A 23,224-nucleotide genomic window follows, 5' to 3' on the forward strand; every position below is an offset into this window, starting at 1 on the left:
CATAGGGCAAGTTTATCACTAGACGGAACACTACAATTATCTTTACGAACAACGCTCGAAAATATTAACATCCTCCACTATTTTTCTTTTTCTCAACAGATGTACAGATGCCTGCTCATTGTCAGTTAGATACAGAACGGGTAAAAATTAACACAGGTAAAGTATATTGGTCAACAAGTAATAATAAAAAAAGCTCGTATTACACCCAAGTTTTGTTTAGGATATAATTCCCCGCCAAGCAGACGACAGCATTAAATAATGACACATTGGAGACTGCGTAGGAAAAATAGTACATACAATTAAAGGATAAAAAATACCAGAATAATACATTGTATTAGAATGTCAACACAGGCTTGTGTTCCTATGTGAATTTTTATTTTATTTTTGAGTTTGTGCAGCCTACAGGATATGTTGGTATTTTGTTCAACAAAAATATGAAAAAAAAAATCTGTCCACCTATAAACCTTTATAAAAATGTACACCAGACAGTTCAACCAGTGCAATATTTGGCAATTAAGAAAAAATTACATGGAGATAATTTTATGATAAACAAAAAGACAAGATTCCTAATGTGTGTTGCTCTTGATTACTCAATTCACTTTGCTAATTGGCCAAGCTTCATTACACAAAATAAATACTTTTATTTCCATATTACTTAAAATATTTATATGTTAACTGCACTTCAGATTATTGATTAGGAATTTATCATTAGACATATTTTAATTTTTTACAAAAGGGTGTTATGTCTATTTAGATTTAAGTTGTAATTGGTAAGGCGTTGATACTCAGTTTAAACCATGAATGGAATAGACTTTATTCTTAATACATTTGATTGGTTGACTAGTCGGCGTTACATGTATATCCCTGGGAAATATTTAATATATTAATAGGTGATATAAACTGTCAAGTGTGATTATAGTAGTAATGCATGATAAGTTATTGATCTACATCTATGTAACCCAGATGAATAAGAACATTAGTATTTGGTAGGCCAGGGAAATAATGTGTTCTTGCTGCTGTAAAACTATTATTTAATGCAATCTCAAAAATGAAGGTTAGAGTGATATGTCTCAATTATGGTTTTACTAAGACACATGAACATGTAATGGTCTCATGCATTAGGTGGGGCATGCTGACTAGTTTCATTGTACTTTAGTATTTGGTTAGATTTTCAAATAAATATCAAATGAAAATACCATTGATCATGAATTGTACGTGACAAGGAGTACCTCTTGGGTTTTCTTAGGGTCCTCTGATTTCCACCTTAGGAACAAGCAAATTATTTATATAACATGGTACCATCATATGTTAGTCCCAAAATCACATTTATGTTTAGTGGAGAGAGAAATTAAGTTTAACGTCCACTCGACGCAAACTAGGTCATTTTGGGACTAACATATGGTTCAATTTTATTTTAATGATTCACTTGTGCATAGGGGTCTTTAGCTGTGGGAGGAAACCCACAAGGTTGGACAGGCGACCCTACTCCTTGTCACATACAACCGGGGAATCGAAACCACGCTGGTTGACTCAATGACAGATCTTATGATACAGCGCGCACATGCTAACCATTCGGCCATCCAACCCCCCCCCCCCTTATGTTTAGTGGACATTAAACCCGATTACCCCGACTATCGATCATGAAGTTTATCCAATTTAAAGTCCAAAATGACAAATCTGTGTAATAGTATGTGGACTTAACATGTCTAGATGACGGATTTTACAATAACAAAAAAGTATCAGTTCAAATGGAAATAATCAGCATACACTGTATCATCCATGGTACCTGTCCTACCATGTGAATCGCGCTTGAGTCTACATAGCATTTACTAACAATTTTTGTATAAGACTCATTTAGCATTCTGTAAGTATTACGCCTGTCCAACATCGTGGTTTTTTTTCCGGGTCCTCCGGTTTCCTCCCACTGCTAAAGACCCCTACGCGCAAGCGAAACCCCTACGCGCAAGCGAATTATGGAAATAAAATTGAACCATATGTTAGTCCCGAAATGACCTAGATTGTTTCACTTAAATCCCATTTCTCTCTCTCTCTCTCTCTCTCTCTGTATGTATTATGTGAATTTTTTTAACCCCTGAATATTGTTTTTGTATTCTGTATTATGCAATACAAATAAACTTGAGCACTTGTATCTGATATCAATATAAATTGCTACGCTCAGGAGCCTAGTTACCCAATTTCTCTTAAATAAGATCAAAATCATATAGTATTACTCAATTACATGTAGGTCTATATCTACATTTACATCAGTAACATGGCTAACATGTCAATTAACTGCAGTATGAATGACTGAGAAACATTAATTACTTCTATTATAGCCTACTTGTGAGATTATGCAATTATTACCATGGCATATATCTCTATTCAATGCATTATTTGAAGTGTAAAGGCTGTAATTGACAGCCAAGGTCACTGTTATTTTCTTTATTTTTAAAATTTTATTGATGAATTGTTTAAAAAAAGAGTAAATCTGTATGAAGTATTTTTGTAACTGTAAAATATCACATATGGTTTTACAATAACAATTTATGCTATGCTATAATGTACATGTACATTTTAGTCCTTTTACATACACGTATGATGTGCATGTATAAACACAAGAATCATTGTTGACATTTGATGCCAAGTTGCCAATATGGTCCAGCAGTAATAGCTTAGACCCGCCAAATACATCTTTCAACTGCAAGGGTAAATTGAATAGTCTGTGATATCACTATTGTTGAAGCAAGATGTAAAACCTCCAAGAGAAAGATACATGTGAAGACCACAGGGGAAAAACTGGTGATGTCCACATTATGCTTTTGTTCGATTACTTCCCCATAATTTTACCCCTTGGTCCCTTCTTTCTTCTCCATAAATATTGTATGGAACAACTGGACATGCCACTCTCTACAGAGGGTTTTTTGAAAGGCATAAAAGGGAAAAACTGGTGATGTCCAAACCATGGTCAGTCAAATCAAATGCCCAAAATACACCATAGGAATGCTATGGGAGTGTGCACCAGCTTAAATGTTCTCACTAAATGCATGATTCTTCATACAAACTTGAAATATTTAAAAAAAAAATTCCAAACTGAAGAAATGAGTGTTTAAACTGGAAATTTCCATTTACTTAAAAGTCAGAAAACGTGACATCACCAGTTTTTCCCCTGGAGTCTTCATGTAGATAAATGATGAGTCAATTGAACTCATGTATTTATGAACCAATATTTATATTTTAACTGCTCATTGGCTGGCAAGCATACGCTTAGTGTGCTAGTCTGTTAAAGCCTGCGAAACAAATAGCTGTGGTAAATGTCAGGGATTAATAACATGGGTCATTAAATGCATTTTTTAAAAAAGAAATGTAGATTACTAGTAAAACAGTAAGTTCATGATACAAGGGTTAAAGTTGCCAATGACTGTTAAACATACATTATGCAAGTGCTAAATATGTATATTGCAGGTCTTTCTTTAGGCCTGAAATGTTATCTAAATTATAAATTATTTAACCTACATGTATCCAGACCATAATCAACTCTAGATGACATCGCTAGCCTGCGATCTTTAGTGGATTATGAGCCGATTTACTGCATAACTTTCCTTCAAGATTTAACGATTAAATGAATAATCGAGACTATGCTGTTTATCGTACTGACTTTAGTAATGATGATCAAGGCTAGGGGGAAATTTCAATCGCTTAGTTCTCGATTCATAGTGGATGAATTTGAATGAAATTTTCAGCAAATTGCCTTTAGATTATCTTGTTTCTAACTGTTATAGTGAGAACTGCCAACTCGTTATCGAATCTCCCATAATGTATCTTTCAAATAACAACAACTAAATAGAAGTGATGATAAATAGTTAATGGGGCAACTCCTGAAAACGCAAAATAATTAAAATTCAGAAAATGCAAAATAAGTAATATTCAGAAAGTGATAAATTATGTTTGATTGAAACCCAAATGACCATGAATATGCTACAGGTTGAGGGAGAGAGAATTGGGCTTTAACATCTGCTTGACACTAACTAAATGTACATGTAGGTCATTTTAGGAGCATTTTAGGAGGACTGACATAAGTAAATTTTATTCCAATAATTTGCTTGCACTTAGGAGATCTGTAATACTGGGAGGAAACTGGAAGACCACGATTAAACCCACAAGGTTTAGCAGGCAACCCTTCACCTTGTCCAGTACAAGCTTGGTATCGAACCATGCCACTTAACTCAATGGCAGACTTTATGCTCTAAAGAACACTCAACCACCTAGCCCTCTCCCCTCTACAGAATCTACAGGTTGGGGCTTGATCCAATGTAGGGCAAGTAGATCACCGACTGTCAATGTACTCATTTTTAAAATGTATTCTATAAAACGGGCAATGAACATCCTTTATGGTTATAGATAAACTCAAATTGGGATGAATATCTAGAAAAATCTTGTCTTGCCCTAATAATTACAATGTAATATGGTTACTTCTTTCGCCTTTCAGTTCTGTTGAGTCAGGGAAGCAACAAACGTTTTATGAATTACAGTGATAGTAAAATTGATAAGGAGATACAACGGTTAATTTATGCAAAATCAATCGCCACCTATGTTGAAAAATAATTTAATCATCACTGGCTTTGATGCTCACCTGTTAAATTACCTATAGAAAAAAATAATTTATTCATATTAGCTATATAGAAATGATCTATTCCATTGATAAAATAACAATATTTTTCACACGTGTTATAGTATGTCATGCAACATCAGTAGGGCTAACAGGTACGATGACATTGTACATATTCACCAGACCTGGGAATGCTCTCACATCTGTAATAAAATGATATGTGAATGGGGCTTTATTTACTTTTTAGTATGACCACCCATGGGGTCACTTATTTTGCACTAAATATGAAATGAATCTTTTATGTACCAAATAATTGAATAATTATTGGTCTGCCAATACAAACATGAGGTGCATGCTCATAACATGCAGGAATTAACAAATAATTGTTACATTATATTGGCATCTGTAATTCTTAATTTACATACATAACCAATCGTTGATTTACATGTACATAACTATACATAACCAACTGTTAATTTACATAACCAATTGCATAATTTGTTGTACTCTACTGACAACATCAACACCCTTTCTTGACAGGTTTTCAGCTATTCTTATCATGCCATACATGTAACTACACCTTATTTAATTTTCTGACAACTGGACATCCTTACTTGTCAACCCTTGAAAGTACCACATTGAAAAGGCGGAACATCTAATTAGCTGGAAAATTTCTGTCAACTTTTGCATATGGACACATACGTTCTGTAGTCATTGCTATAAGTATATTAAAGCATGCTTTTGTCTTACCGAATAGATAAAATCAAGGCAACATTCAGGGTCAGTTTTAATTGAGGATTCAATAATTTAATTGACATCTTTATTATGATTTATGGACATCATTATGGAAATTAATATTTTTCTAATCTATTTTCAAATGATGCAATTTGAATTAGCTATACAAGTACATGTTTAAGTGAATGTTTTGTGGTTCATTTTATATAATACAACTTTTAAAGGATCTGCATTTATAAGGGTGGTCACAAAATACCAGAAAGTTTCCATTGTACATTTAACTTGTGAACCGTAAAGTATAAAATATTACAATGTATGTTGTCTCATTCCGTATGACATTGGCAGTTTGAAACTGACCGGTGCGATCCACGATTAATATTTTATTTGACTTGTTTAGGATTGATCTACATTTATGGACGTGCACATTCTTAGAATCTATTTTACCAGGGCAGTGCCATTTGAGCACAATTTTAGGGATATCTTAAAAAATCCCATCAGCATACATGTACATGTGGTTAGCTTGGAAATTTTATGAATATTTTGCATATTATAATACCTATTACAAAAATGTTATGAATTATTTTCCAGATCGACTGATGGGTGAGCAGGAGTCAACAGAAACAGGATTAACACCAACAGCTCACAGACAATATCTAACAGGTAAGTTTTCATAGTCGTCTTCACTAAAATATATACATAGACATTAAGGTGTAGCATACTTATGCTGTTAATGTAGTTCAGTCAGGACAAGACTAGTACGTCCTTGGTTCTAATTCAGTTTCAAAGAGCCTCCAGTAGTTTTCAATATACATGTACATGCAGGTTCAATATACAATGGGGTAACGCCAGTACTGCTATCAAAGGATATCTCTGTAGTCATTCAAATTCATTAATGGAAAGTAAAGGTCTGGTGTATAATTTGGTACTGTACAATGTACATAAAATATTCCTTGGAAGCTGGAATTTGAAGAAAAGTAGGTGAAAATACCACTATTCCTCTCCCCCACAATTTCAGGTTTGTCTTTTGGGTTTTGTTTGTGTGTGGTGCAGTCCTCCTGCACTTACTGTTAGTCTTAATATGAATACACTGTAAAAATCCACATTTGCCTGATTGAATCTTAAAAGACATCCATGTAAAGATCCATGTAATTCAAGCTGTGGCAAATAAAAATATAACTGTGCTTAAGGTGCAGTGAAAGAAATTAAACTTGTACTACATTTGGAAAGCATATTATCACTTTGAATGGAATATAAATTAAATACATTAATTACTTTAATATACATTAATATAAATTAAATAGATTAACATACTTTAATATAAATTAACATACTTTAATATAAATTAAATACATTAATATACTTTAATATAAATTAAATGCATTTTTCCTCCGTGTATATGTACATTTATATATAGGTTAAATGCATCAATATAAATTAAATGCATTAATATAATGTAAATTATATGTGACCTGTGGTGGCAAAATGGGTTGGAATGGGTAATGTCTAATAATGAGATACAGACAAAACAAGTGTAAATATTGATTTTGATCGAAATATCAGATTTTCACAAAAATGAGTCTATAGATATATTATCTATGGACCCAAAAGATCAAAATAGCAATAAAACATTTTAAAACAGCGAAATTAGTTATTTTTCTGCACTTGCAGCCGGACGACCAGTCAATCCTCTTGGCATCATTGTAAAGCGGCAAATGTCTAGTTTATAAATATGACCAAAGTATTGCTGATTAATTCATTTTGAACGAATATAAACAAGTTTTAAAAAAACCCTACAACATATAAACAAACCCAGCTTGTTGCTATGCAGTTGACACAATTCGTTTGCTGATTGGCCCAGAAAACCCTGTGCAAAGCATTATGGTATCCTGGCTGTCTCGAGGCTCAAGCTGACGATAGAAATTTGATTTTGGCGATAATTTTTTGGGGTACATGCAACGCTCTCTGAGAAGTGGCAGAAAAAAATCTTAAAATTCTGATTGTGTCTAGATTGCCGTTGAGTGTTGACCAATACCATGTGTCCGAATACCGCTGCTGTAAATTAATCAACAAGCGGATCATGTCATTGAGTAAAACTAATCAATTGTTACAGATTAAGGATTAGTTGATTGATAATTAACAATGAGAAGGCTGTCGACAAAACAATATTCCGATTAATTAATCCAAGCAGTGATAATTTATAAGTGATAGACCTAGACTTAATTAATCCAAGCAGTGATAATTTATAGACCTAAATGGAAATAAACTAAATGGCCAATAATCTTCGTTCCGAACAGAGAATTTTAAAGATGCAAAGTATACTAATATACATATTTGGATATTATTGTTTCAAATTCTATTATCACCATGGGTCGGAAAAATGAGAACAGTCAATGAGTCGAAAAGCTACGATTCTCAAGTCTGCCATTATTTGTCTTATTAGGCCTACATTGCGGCCAAAACGCAAAACATCATTTTAATTCAGTCGTGTGACGGCTTCTTTGATGATGAAGAATCTAAACTTGATTACCCAATCAACAATCTTAATCCCCTGACCATTGGCACTAAGGTGGTAATTAATTGATGGGATTAACTGAAGTTATTCTCACCAATATAATATACAAAACATAGATAACTAATGTATGGACTATTCTCATTTGTTCCAAATTATAACACTATTATTCCAAATGTGAATATGCCACATGTGTTGTGGATATTTTGTTATATGAAAAGACTAAAACAGTTCATTTCGGGTGAGATAAATATAGTTGGCGGAAAACAAATATATAAACATTTTTTAAAATAAAACAAATGTCAGATCAAATCTTTACTGCGATTTTCATCTTGGCATTGCTGAAAACCTATAGAATAAAACATTAAACAACAAATTAGCAAATAAACGACATGGTTGCTATGTGATTTTGTTTTGGAACATACCAATATCTTTAATTTGCTTTTTCTCAAAACTTACTTTCTTTGCTTAGGCAGCTTCAACCTAACACAGCTCAGTCAATTTTTGCCCGATTTAACAAACAATACATCATTTTGAAGGTATTGAAATGGAGAATGTGAAAATAACAATAACTCCATTTTCAAAATTTCCTCATTGCGACTCAGTTTGTCAGCACGGGTCACATATGCTTTAATATAAGTTAAATACATTAATAATGCATGTCAAATGTGTGCAGTTTGAAATATGAAGTAAAGTATAGGTGAAGCCATGTAGACTGACATGTGAAACATTATTTTGTCAGATGTTTTTTGGTCATATTTGTCAGGGTATGTTAGGATTGTTAGCAAATGTAAGATAAATATTATTTGTGTTATTTTTTTTCAACTGTATAGTTTTAAAACTCTTAAAGCTCTGGTTTTTTGTTTGTTTGTCTATTTCTCTACAACATGTGATCGCGGGTATTATAAGATTTACCATAACTAACAGAAAAAAAAAAATCCCAAATAAACATTGGGTAAATACGTGTTCATGTATTTTAGCCCGAGATGCAAAAGGTTGTCTGACCAAATTACTCCATTTTCTGAGATATTCACGTACCATCTTTTATAAAGTAAATTTTAAATTTTTATGAATGTTATGTGGTCAGATATATTTCAGTTTTTAGTTCACAGAACAAAGATTTTCTTGGTCCCTGTCAAAACAAGTGATATGTACCTAGTTGAAATATGGTAATGAACAAACCACCATGTTTGCTGATTTTCAAATTTGACAGGCTAAAATGTGTAGGCTACAAGTAGAGGCCATTTTAGAAGACTGAAATCCCCTTGCATTCATAAGGATTGAAGCTCTTGACTGAGTGTCTCCAAACTATGTAACTCTATCTTGGTGTGATGAGCGCAATGTTTACTAGACTTTGCTGTTGAGGGTTCCCTTACAAACGAGCGTGCTGATTTCTCTTGTAACATGTTTTAGAATTTAACTGCACAGAATTTACAATAAATGGTTTTATACCTAGCACTATACTCCTACTTTAACATAGGTAGTTGGTCTTATTTTAAATTTGACCAATGTGGTCAAGTAAGTGTGTTAGCTAGCTTACCCATCGTCCAGAAATGGACTGATCTATTGTATAGGGGAAACAATATGGGGCTAGCCAACTGTCTCCTGTGTGCTCTGATAGGCATCAAAGCTTTTATACCCAGCCTGTCTAATATACTCTATCTAACTCCACTATTTTACTGCTTAATGTTTTATTTATAGGAGCCAAATTTTACAAATATGACACTTTATGGTGTGCTGTTAATCTTGCCAAGGTTTTGCCATTTTTATACCCTTAAAACTTTTATTTTTGGCAGACGGGCTATTTTTATTCAGATATAGAAGTTTATTGTGTTGAAAATATTACATTAAAATGAAGAGAATTATCATGATGTTGGACAACTTTTAAAGAGCTAATTGAAAACAGATTTCTGGTTGACAAAGTGCTTTCATTTATCATTTTATGAAACAATTCCTCCTTTATGATCCAACTAGACATTTTCTCTACTGTCGCCAATTGACTGTAAATCTGTCCAAAGCGACTTATTTTATAGGTTTTATAAAAGGAAATTATACACCCCTACTAGCACAGTAAATATTATTATATATCTGCTGCGTACATGTAGGTACATTAGATATGTAATTCTTATACATGTACTTGTCATCATACATGTATGTTACAGTTATTTAATGTTTTATTTCTCCCGACCAATTGTGTATATTACTCTTAGTACATGACATTCTGTTAATAATATTGAAACAATAAACAACAAATTGTTGAACTTTGATCCTCTATACAGGCATCAAATCAGGTGTTCTTATAAGGAGGTTTCCAGTTTTGTCCTTTTGAAAATTGATTAAGTAAAATGTTCAGTTTGTGGGATGAATAGGAGTTTCAAACTCTGTTGATGAAAAGTTTTGATAAACAGAATCTACATGACAGTATGGACTACTAATTAATGACTTCACTTACATGTATTATTAGGAAATGAAATGGGTTTAACGTCCTACTTTTCTGCACCACAATAACTTGGGATGAAAAGTTGTGATAAACTGAACCTACATTGTATATGTAAAAACGACTTCGGTACATGTAACTTTATTCATTCAAAAAGCTTGTCAAAGTAACATATTATTATGAAGTATGAAGTTGTATGTAGTTTGGCCAGACCAGTCTCAATGACTCATGGCTAGTTTGAAGTTTCATGTCAGGAAGTCAGGAAGACAGTCATTTATTTTGCTTATCAAGTTGGTGTAACTGACCAGCCATTTAGGATCCAGACATCTTGAGTGGCCTAATCCTCCCTGACTTAATCTCATTAATCAAGATAATAAAGTATAAATGAATGTGGGAAGGTAATTAGGTTGGGGATTAGCTTTTGATCTGTATAGGTTAGTCTTATATGTCAATAATTTTTTATGACTGGCTCAGTAAGTATTCACCCCAGATTTATCTACTGTTTCCAGGTCTTTTCTTACTAGGGGGTAACAGCTAGGTGCAAACCGCTAAATAAATATCACTTCAAATTCTACTAAAAAAGCATGTCTTCATGTACATGTACATTGTATAAAGTAGACAATACAGTCGACTACTCTAGAAAATCATGGTTAATGAAATATTAATCCATTATTTTTTAATACAAATTTTTTCCCTTGATTTAAAACATATAAAATCTTTTATAAGCTGATGTTAAAAACAACATTAAGCAGTTTTGTGTTGTTCTTTTCTGTTGACAGACTGATTTGTTTTTTTTATAAAAACTAATGCATGTATAAATATTACATGTATATAATATATACAATTATTTTCACTGAAATAAAGATTTTATTTATGTAGAACTATAGGGATGATTTAATGTTATGATTTGAATTCAATGATTTAAATACATTTATGCAGTTGCACACAACCTAGGAAAGTAGATAGCCTAAAGATATTATAGTTAGATGAGAAGGAGAGGTTTACATATTACCTATCTTTACTCAGCAGACGGTCTAATTATTTATGGGCAGTTTATTTTATAGAATAAAAGCATATTGATGCCATACCAGAGTCTTGTCTCTTGTTAAAATATGCAGTTTAAGTGTCAAGTTTCCTGTGTTATCACAAATATTTGACCTCTATGAATGCAACTTTTCAGACATGATGCCACACAACTTCATGTTTTTATTGTGTTGTCTGTGGAGGAGAAACTGATGCGTAGATCTGCATGTAAGCACCTCGCCTATCTTAATGAAGTATTTTGACTCGTCTAGATTTTAGCATTGTGCATCTTTTTATAGGAAGATATTTGGTTCGGTTGACCAAGATAAGGCCTTATTTGTTGGCTTATAAGAAAAAAGCCATATTGTTTTAACCTTTTATACAACTAGAGGAATTCATAAAAAATATATTAGATTTAATTTAGGAGTTACATGTAAGGCATGTTTTTTTTCGACATTATTTACATGTAGGCTATCTGTTTTTTGAATCCTTCAATAACTTTTAAGGGAATGAGTCATGGCCTTTTGATTGTAAATTATGGTGTTGGGACTGTCAGGTAGGATTTAGATTAAAAATATTCTTTGACAGCGATTTTACATGTATGTTTAAAAGACCTTTCGGTCATAAGTTTTTAAGTTCTAAAGACCTTTCAGTCATAAGTTAAGGTACAGGGAATTTCTTTTAGGATTAAGAGTTTAAAAAGTGACAACCTTTCACTGGCTTTCAGTCATAAATTGTGATATTGGGATTGTCAGAAAGGATTGAGCATGATTTTACATGAAGAGTGTTAAAATTGCTAGCTATGAATTATGATGGTGTAGGTAAATAACCCTATCTGGTGTAAAGTGCTAAAAACTGTTTGCAATATACGATTAGTCCACTTATTTCAGTTGACCATACCCCCAGGGGATAAAGCCAAGAGGACTAGACTGTCATTAATATTTTATGGTAAATCATAGACACAGACAGATTGGCCAATAAATACAAGCTATGATAATCTCCCCAGATAAACCCCTGTATGTAATATATTAATAATATCCCATGAAAATTGATTTTAGTAAAACATTATTTGTAAACTAAGCTGTCAGCTCATTAAATTTTGATATTATATCCAAACTCCTGATATAATGCATTGATGGCGTCGACAGAATTTATAGATTGTAAATAGCACATCAGATATTATTTCACCATATTGAATTTTCTATCTAGATTTTATCTAGAGGATGTATTAACAATCAATATGTTTATCAAGAATTATGGAGCCATTGTTCAGATGAATGCGACACGATATATTTTTATCAGTTTAAATTTGCGTTATCTTGTCATTTGTTGAAAGAACTTGAAGAAGTGAAATTTTCCACTGAAAATGTTGAAGTGCTTTTAGCCGATCTAGTTTACACAACATAGGTAGTCATAAATACAGTAGGAAACTTGAAACCTGGTCTAAGGGTGATCAGCCCCAGTTTTTGAGAGCTAAAAGCCAAGCTTTATGAGATTTATGAGCCTCTTAGTAGGGTTGCTAGGCTTGAGTTGAAGACAAGCATTTTAGTATAGGTAGACAGCTAGGGTCAAGTTTTACCCCCGGTATGTCTACAAAGTATCCATTACCTTTTATCTGCAAGCCTTGATCCATCATTTTCAACTTCATACATAACTTAAATTTTTTTTCTTTTTTGGGCTGCATAAATTCTTATAAAATTAAACAATTTATTCAGTTTAATGTTGTAAGAGTAATGACCATAATTTATGCTGTATGTACCTCGTACATGTTGTACTTTGCTTTATATTTATTATTCTGTTAAACAAATATATTTGAAACGGTACTTAAAATAGTTTGAATGTTCGTATTATCGTGGAAAAAAGGGAGTTATACACTTATTATACTGGATATTGTAAAGATCATAAATATAATGGCCATTTTGTGTGTTTGATGAAAGATGCATTGTTTGGGCAAGCCAAAAGTTTGGTTAAATGGTTTTGGATGGTTGTTAACACATGATGCATGTGCGTTAAATATTTAGAATGTAATACAAGACATTGGACAAGGTAAAAATTGACTTAAAGTATGTAGCCAAAGAGTAGAGAATCTAAGTATGTTACACTATGACAAGTAATGCTACATATGAAACACTTTTGTTCAGTCAAGCAGAAGATATCCATATTATAGTTACTCATGAGAAAGCAACCAACCATTGTGACTGGTCATGATGGACGGACCAATAAAGTATTGCCTACATCATTCTTGTCTCTTTACAGAGTCATTTCTTAGGCAAAAATAAATAAACTTATGTCCGTTTAATGAAATATTAACAGAACATTTCATTAGTGTTGAAGAACATCATTCTAATACAATTATTTTAACACACTTGGCTGAATTTTGATGGATTAGCTCTTAACTAAAAGTTACTTCTTAAGTTGTAATAAATAAAGCTTACACTGCTTCAAAAAAACCAACACCCTTACATGAATAAGCTTACATACGTTGTAATAAGGACTAGGACTAACAGAAACTTATTCATCTTAACAGTCGGTTGATTTATGATGGACGTGTTTCAAAAGATGATATCTTTTTGTCGAATAAGCTAGTTGTATTAAAATAAAATATAATGTAAGGATGTCTAATAATACATTGTATTTAAAGGCTTGTTGTCTGATCAATTTATTTAGAAGAGATGTGAATATTTCTTTGGTCACACATCAGGTCAAAGGTCATTGGCGCCCGTGGCACCGGGCATGCTTAGTGAATAGCTAGTGAAGTGGGGGATTATATAAGATTAAGAGATTCTTTTGACATTGAAAAGGTTTGACTTAGAGTTGTAGTCTGTGCAAACATTGGCTCCATTTGAGGCCCAAACATTAGAAAAGGCAGAGACACAAATATGTCAACCTACTTGATGGGCAACCTTTACAAATGAAAGAAAAATTCTTTTGATTTCATAATTATTTGACTTTCCAAGGAGGCTTGTGCAAGGAAATTTTTTTTTCACTGGAAAATCTGGGAATGTAAAGTGGGATAGATGATATTATGAATAGCGTAGGGTTAAATCTGTATGTTTTTAAGAGTTATACTTATATCGGGGAATTTTACTGTTACGGCTACACATACTTTAGTTGTAATCAGTATGAAGGGTTTAGACAAGTGTTTTAAGAGTGGTGTTTAAGAGATGTCCTTTCATTGTGAATGAGGTCAATACTAGGACTGGTCACTTGAAGTTGGTCAGTCTGTGTACACATCCTTCTTTTAGGGTGGTCAACTCCATGCTTTGTTACCATAGTAATTTAGCCATAACTTCATTTGGTCACCCTCGGGGTGTCAAGTTGAAATTGTTTCCTTTGATTTCAGTCGGTGATCGGAATATGAATGCATCAACTTGATGAAATGTCTATATGAGTTAGTATTATGGGATAATTTAGGTGTATCTGATCTGAAACATCCAAGATTGAACTATGAGTACAGAACATACATGTCAGCCTACATGGTTTGCATTTAATTACATACATGTATCTCATTTTCCAAAGAAGTAACAAATTTAATCATTGAAAAAAAAACCCTTGAGAGAATGAGTTTCAATGTTAAATGGACATTAAACCCCTTTTCATTTCTTTGCCCCTAGCATGTGGCACCACAAGTGACTCCACAAGTTGCCAGTCTACTTTGGGCCAGCTCTGGTGACCCTACACAATCATAAACCTGGGATTGGACCTATGACTTGCATAGATAACGGGTCATATAATATACAAATGTATTAGACCACATGCTGTCTGATTGTAAACTGTTTTAGAATGAGATAAATGTACAAAGAAATAAGAAAATTGAAAACAAATTTATATTGGAGCATACATGTATAAATTGTTGGTACATGTATGTACATGTGGTCTGTTTATTCTATATCAAATTGCAATTTGACTTAAGAAAATAACTGGACCTACATGTAAAATAGGAAAGAAAGGTGCATGTACACTGTAGGCTATACACATAGGTTATAATAAATGCATGTTATTAAAAACGTGTCATACTTTGTACCACCCAAACAGAATATTACATATATTTTTTCAATTCATCTTGGTACATAAATGTACAAAGAAACTGCTTTACATGCATTGACATACCAGAATATGCAAGTATACACAGAGTGAGGACTGCTTCAGATACCTGGGGAGCCTCCCATTTCATCTTACCAATATCCTGGGGAGCATTCATTGTGGGGTATATGTTCCAGATGTTGCCGTGTCAACATGTTGTAGAACATATAATATCTAGGGACCATTCATTGTAGGGCTAATGATATCTGCCAGGTGTGTTTCAGTACTGGAGTAACTGCCTTTGGGAGCTTTTATTGGTACATGAAATATCACTAGAATGTATTCGATATTTTGTGATCAGTTCTATTTTTTTCCTGCCAAAAAACAGACTTACTCAAAGTAAATGTTTGGCAAGTCAGACATTCTGCATGAGTACATATGTTATTGGCAGGCAGAAATACCACATTGATACATATTCTTACAATTCGTTACTTCAACTATAGAATTAATGATATTTAAATTAAATGGAGATGACTGTAGAGCTCTTATATTATGTTAGAATTGAACAAGGTTTGCAGGAGCTATATACAGAATTAGCCTATAAACAGGAATGATTCTCTAATCATAGTCATTGATTGAAGAACTACAAACAGGAGAACAGAACTGATTATTCCATGATAGTCATTAATAGGAATGATTCTGTAATGACGGTCATTTATTGAAGAAATACAAACTCAAATGATTCTCTGACAATCATTGATTGAAGAACTACAAGCATGAATGCTTCTCTAATGATATAATATTTTTTATGTTCTAGATCTAGAAACCAAATCTATCATGATTTATTTTTTTGTATTGGATTTGATACATAAATTATTTTTAGTAGGATAATTTTTTTTACTATGCACATGTACCAGGATGTGCGGCTGGTTCCTTTTAACTGTGATTGTTTAAAATGGGGTTGGGGTTGGTTTGTGATTATACTTCTTATTTCTTGATCAAATGTAAAAGTAGTGAGTAGAATTACTGACCGTATAGGTTGGTCAGTATATCTGATACGTTCTATTTCAATCTTTCCTTCCTCCCACAGAGTCGAGTGCTTCTGTGCGTCATACATATTATATAAACTTAATGATTCTTATTGTCAATGTTGTAGTATTAACCAGTTGAAAATAAATAAAAAATAAATGTATCACATAAGATGTAAACATGAAAGAAGTAATATAATAATGCTAATTTTATAAAGATCCCTGTAAAGAAATGGCTGCCCATGTTCAGCTAATGCGAAGTCTAGTAAAATACTGCCCTGGAAAATGTTTTAGTGGTGCTTATTATACAGGTCACTGATATTTACAAACCTCATGTTTTGTACTTGAACCAATAATGGTAGATGCTTGGACAATTATCAAGTTATCATCTACTTTCAAGGCCTCAAAAGTTTTGTTTTGAAATCTGCTGGGATTGTTTGCCTAGTAATAAGGAACTGTAAAACCGGAAGAGAGAGCTGTGCTTTATTATTTGCTCCATTGTTTATTGGGTGGATTGATAATGATAAGAACAAGAGCATCATGTACTTGTAATAGGTGACAGTAGGTCATACATGTATCTTTTTAAATACATGTAACCTCCTACAATAAACAGCAAGTTACATGTATGAACAGTGATTGATGTTACTGTGTTGACCTTGAAAGAAAGGATTATATTGTTTGATTTGGCAGTGATTATTGATCAATGTTTTCTCTTCATTGTTGTCTGCAAATACAAATTCTTAAAAAAAAATTATCTCACTGCAAGAATGTGCATTTGATGTTTTTCTTGGTTAAATAGATCCAACAAAATAAAATCGTAAGCTCTGTTGCACATAACATGTTCAACTTAATGTATGCTTTGATTATTAATTATCAAACGTGTAAACGGAAGGAAGTTTGTGTATTTTATCAATTTTTTTTTTTTCAAAATGAAGTCAAACAAATGGAATGTTACGTGATTGTCTTCTTCGTCATACATCGACTGATGTGATGGTATATACCTAAGTCTAGAGATAATTTCCACCTAAAAAAAACCCCCTCCACTGTTGGGTGAAAACTGTAAATGTCAATCATTATGTCAATATATCTTCTGACAGACACTTTTTAAGTTCATTTAAATCTATTATCAATACCACTATTGTAGGTCAGATATAAAGTTTATCGTTTTCAAATTTGGCATGCATGTATGTCGATGTAATGAAAATCTTGGCTAGGATTGGCAACAAGTATTGATTGTGCAAACTGTAAAAATTCTAACCATAGGTGTTTGTTTGCGATTCAAGGACATTGAAATGGCGGTCGATTAATAGGGGAAACTTCACGAAAGAAGTGGTTGATTAAAAAACATATCAACACACAACATGCAGCAGCAAATTCACCAAGATGTTAATTCGGTGTTGACGCCACAGACCTACTTGTGGACGGCAAATTGTTGCTAAGTTTGTAGCGGCTTGCGATGGTAGTGTTGACTTAAGAGGAACAAACTGAATAGGGAGTTAAGACCACAGTAAATGGCAGTAAAAAAATGAGTTTACATTAGGAAGGTTATGGCAGAAAGCCAAGCCATGGGTATTACCTTGCAGGTCATGCTATTCTGGACTTAATTACTTTAGTGGATAATTTAAATTGCTATTTGTTATATACCTGAATTCTCAAAAGAACGAAAGGAAATCCTTATGTACATTTTTTGTGCTTGCAGATTGGAGATGGTTGCCAAAATGGCTGCTCGGTTAAATAGAATGATAGATGATAGAAAGAATTTAACCTAAATATAGAATTTTAGTTTTAAATGTATTCAGGTTTTTTTCTATGTTAAATTTATATGCTTTCTATTTTGAACTGCATGTCAAGTCATTTCATTTCGGTGTTAAAAACAGGTAAATCTATTTAAAAATGGAACATGCCAAGTAACATGCTTACGCCCAATAAACTCTTAACTTCTACTGAATGTGACATGTTCAGCTTATTTTCTTTGCTGTGGCTTGTCTGATATCATCGTTATTACAACTTGCTCTTGAAATTTTGATAGGAAAATGCTTCATTTTCTGAGAGAACAATTTAATGATGGTCGCCAAGATTGTGAGTTGTGAGTGAACTACAGAAGGTTGTTTATAAATTGTGTATATTGTTTTCCCTTTATAGAAATATTCAGCCAGGATTAGATATGTAGGCTAAGATAGAACTCCTTGGAGTCTTGCAAAATTTTATCTTTTAAAGAACTATGGCTTAAAGAAATAAAGAAGCATTTGTCTATTAAGATCTTAATTCTGACTTAATGTAAACTTGCTACAAGACTTTGCTTTTTCTGCACAAGGAATGCTTCTGATTTCACAATATTAACATTAAGTAATCGTGATGGAGTGATTGACAACTTAATAGATGTGAACTATTTTATGATAAAACCCAAAGGGTTAGGATCACAGTTTGATTATAAAGTTCATTGGTTCTTTTTACTCTCTAATACAATCAGATTTATTTATGAATGTGGTAATAAATGTACATGTATTTTCTGTAGACCTACTCGTATTAATATAATACAACAAAATTTAAAATTCAAATAGAAATAAACTTTGAGGCTACCATCTATTAAAAATATTTTCCTTTGGGTATTCTCGAAGAGAATATTGCCATGCTTACATAGTCTTCTATGACTTTTAAATGCAGTGTATGCATGAACCTCTCTCTACTGTAAATTCCTGTTTACTTGAGTAATAAATGACGAAACTAAACTCAGACTGTGTTCATATTGGTATTATATCAAAAGTTAACAGTACCAATCCATTTTGTGTAAATGAACACTAACATTTGTTGTAATTTGCTTCACGTAAAATACTGGATCTTCTTTCAATGGTTGGTTCAGACTAGAATAGGATAATTATTCATTCTTGTGAGTTTTTGCAGTGCCACCAAACGGCATAACCCATATACATGTACTTTGCTTTTGCAAATTTTAATCGCATTTGTTGATCAAATTATATTTGAGTCAAGTACTTTGCTACATGTACCTGCTCAACCACAATTGACAGTCATTTCGGGTGAATCTGGTGGTGGTTGTTTTGTTTTCTAAGGTTATAATAAAAAAGATGAAAGTTAAAAAGATAAATTTTGTCTTGAATGTGTTTGAATGTACCTATACCTTGACTACAATCTTTTTATACTCAAAACCACAATTGTTTAAGGGCTTAAAAAAATCTTGAAAGTCATGCCCCAGTGAGAGAAGCAAACAGTGTCTTATGTTGAGTCAATCAGACACCAATATAAAAAAATAAACATAGACACTTAAGTGAGGGCAGCTAATTGAATGTCAAGTGATGCTTTAACTACAAGCTTGTATGTCTGGAATACAGGTAGAGGGATATAGGTCTCCTACATATAACCTGACTTGATCTCCATCTTTTACATGTTCATCTGTTATTACGAGAATAATACAAGCCTTGTCTGTTACTAATCACAACGTGTCAAAATGGAGGAGATACAAAAAGGGTTCTCTTTCACGATATAGCAGCTAACAGATACATGGTGATAAACTCAGCTTTGCTAACATTTTATTTACCGCTGTGTTGAAAAAAATTCTAATTTATGACTGACTTCCTAACTTACACCAACCCCGATAATTTATCTCCATGTTCGCATACTTTTCTAGTGCTATTTAAAGTCAGATGTTGTTACAATCTATAATTCAGTATGTGTACTGTAGAAACAGGGAATATTATCAAAATGTATATAATGTATATAATATTTTGTTTTTCTTTTCTAAATATTACATGTATAGTAACTATTAAATATTCAGAATATACTATGGTGATACTATATCACATGTACCCATTTGTTCTTACATGATACATAACAAATATTAGATACATATTTTCTGAATTTTTCTCTCACTACTATCAGCATTTCCACCACTACCCATAAAGATAGTAGACTGTCCCCTATGTTTTCAGAGATTGCCAAAAATTTTTCCATTAGTGGTAGAGTCTATTATGAAAGGAAGGGACTGTAGTTTGTCTTGCGAACAAAGAACCATTCTTGTGTGGTTTTTGGCTGGGCCCTTGTGCCAATGATATACAAATAAACTAGTTGTGTTATTGAGTCAAGAGCAGCATTTATACACTGCAAACATGCCGGGTCAAACTTTGTGAATGGGGTAAGGGGGCTGGCTTTCACATTCAATGTTGTTAAGAATGTCATTACAAAATCATGAGATTGTATTGTTGAAATATAGGGTCAGTGAGGTACTAATATCTACTATATTATTCTATACAGTACTCTCAATTAACAACTTTATACGAAATACCCTATACATTATAAATAACTCATAGAATTACTATATTCATACTATTATTTCATTTTAACTTCTCTAACATGAAAGATTTCTTATAAATACTAATGTCTGTCTTGAGAGAAATTTGTTTTTCACATACATTTGTAATACATACAGAATGGTTAAAAGTTTTAGACAAGATTGTTATTTTCTGTGGTTTTTAAATGCAGGATAATGAATAAAGGCATACGCCATGCAGTGTACTATAAACGAAAATTGCCACACAGAGTGACACTACACTGTATAGTCCACTCTTATTTTGAATTCCAACTATCACGGGTTTTTTTTACGTGCACATCAACGTTTGCACAGAGCCACAGTTTTCATCAGGCCATGTAACCAGAAATCATGACACCAAACTTGACCAAACCCTTTTAAGAAAAATGTACTTTACAATTTATCTACTTCACTGATGGGTGACAATGATTCTTCTGATATGTCTGGTAGATGTAACTACATTATATTGAATGTTTTAGTACTTTAATGCAAGAAGGAATTACGGTTTTAGATGAAAAATATTTTTTGTAAATCTGATTTAACTTTTTTATGTTATGTCACCTTCTGATCAGGTTTTCATTTTTTGAATATATTTAAATAAATAGCTGACATGTTTTTAACAATTCTTTGAAATTTAATATCTAATGTTATAAATTTGCATGATAAAATACATGCATTTATTCTAGGAGATATATTCTTATCTTGGGTTGGGATGAGAAGAAATATCTATATTTATGAAGATGCCAAGTTGTTAAGATGTTTATGTGTTGCAATACCTGGGGCCATTTTCCTAGCCGAGGTTGAACATTTCTAAAAATTGGATTCATTGAATCTAGCACATGCATTTTATAGTGAATTGCCACAGACCACCTAGAGAGCGTCTCATGTTTACTTGCGAGTAAATTCTCGTTTCTTAAGAATGCAGTTGTATTGTGTGATACATTTTTTTTCTCTCTCTTGTGCCGTGTTCTCTAACTGCATCAGTGACTTGACAGTTAAGATATAATTTGCTATCCAACATAATGGCCTAACTATTTTGCCTTCCTTTTATAGTTGTGGTTAATAGAGGCCCTATAGAAGCCCTCTGTATTATTATACATTGTTCAACTTGCATAAAGTACACATTATATTCACCTTTATCTAACTCAGTGGGCTGTGCCTTAATTCTTCTGGAATTCTATAAATTTGGACTTTCTGGTTGTCATAATAGATTAGCTCATGTCCCTGAGATAAATAATTGGACTTATAGAGATTCCCTCCACCCTACATGCAGCAGATTTTGAATAATTTATGTTGGTATTATTGCTCCTCTTTATAAGATGGATTAAAGTGTTGTAATTTCAGCAGAAGACACTTCAGAATTATAGAGATAATAAATTTTGGTATTGAATATTCTCAAAAAGATTTGAATTAGTGATTATTCATGTTAAAGACATTAGAGCATTGTAAAATTGAGTAAACTATTAGTAATGAAGATGCCTATGTATAAAATATCCTTGCTTATGAACATATGACTAATAAGTAAACTAAAACGAAAATACATTACTTGATTTCCAAATTCTGCAGAATGACTTGAGTTATTTTTCTGTTTACATTCATTGCTGTTGAATGATGTTTTTGGGAACAATTACCTATCTTTTGTAATAAACAAGTCAGTGTATTATTCAGGTTTTTTTAAAATACATTTCACATGGACCCTACTCTATTTGATCAATGTACAAATTATTTAACTCATTTCAACAATTAAGCGATGTCGAAAGCCCTTAAAACTGACTAATTCCTCTCTGAACGAAAACACAAACACTGGTAGCCATTCTGTGTCCATGTTCAGTGATTTTTCTGCTTTCAGCCAATGAGGAGTTTGGAATGTGTGCTTTAATGTTTGCCATTCTACATGATTGTTTGATTTGGTTTTGAGAACTGAATGCCTGTGAAGAAAGTGCGACAGGAGAAAAAAAGGAAATGTCATTGAAATGTACGTGACGTTGATGACAGTGGCATTTGGGGTGTGTTGCTTGCTCTCACTGTGTTGTCATTTGGCTTTACATCATTTGTGTACTTCAGATGCAGGAATGGTTTCTGTTACGTGTACTTTAAAATGTAGCTTTTTCAGAAATGGAACTCAAGAGTTTAACCCAGGTCAAATAATTTTACTCCATTGATACATTACAAAAGTGCCGAGGGTTGATATAAAGAGAGATGGAAAAAGATTAGCCCAGGCACCAGTTTCACAAAACATTCTCAGACTTAAGTTAAGGATTCACTCAACATTGTTTGCCTTATTTTAACTAAAATATAGCCCTTTATAAAACTTTTGTTGTTTTGATGTATCAAATACATCAGTAAGACACTACATGTATGTGCAAATTTTTGTGTTTCTGGATCAAAGATATTTCTCATAAAGTCATGTATATCAGGAATATGATAAGATGGGTGTACGGGATAAGTCCAACAGTTTATTAAATATGGCTAGATCATCAAATGCCTTTCATGTCAAAAACTTGTCAATAAAAAGTGAATCATTCTCATGTGTAACTAGTTG

The 23,224-nt window shown here is 32.7% G+C and overlaps 1 protein-coding gene across 1 annotated transcript in view; it reads left to right on the forward strand.

Moving 5' to 3' along the window:
• The window catches only part of LOC126815524 (mothers against decapentaplegic homolog 6), a 35,927-nt gene that overhangs the window by 1,555 nt on the left and 11,148 nt on the right, over positions 1-23,224 (forward strand). Inside the window, exons 2-3 of the mRNA XM_050541212.2 lie at positions 100-156; positions 5,930-6,001. Of these exons, the coding sequence (XP_050397169.1) occupies positions 100-156; positions 5,930-6,001 (129 nt within the window). The remainder of the gene's footprint in view (positions 1-99; positions 157-5,929; positions 6,002-23,224) is intronic.

This window comes from Patella vulgata, chromosome 3 (assembly GCF_932274485.2).
Source record: "Patella vulgata chromosome 3, xgPatVulg1.2, whole genome shotgun sequence".
NCBI lineage: Eukaryota > Metazoa > Mollusca > Gastropoda > Patellidae > Patella > Patella vulgata.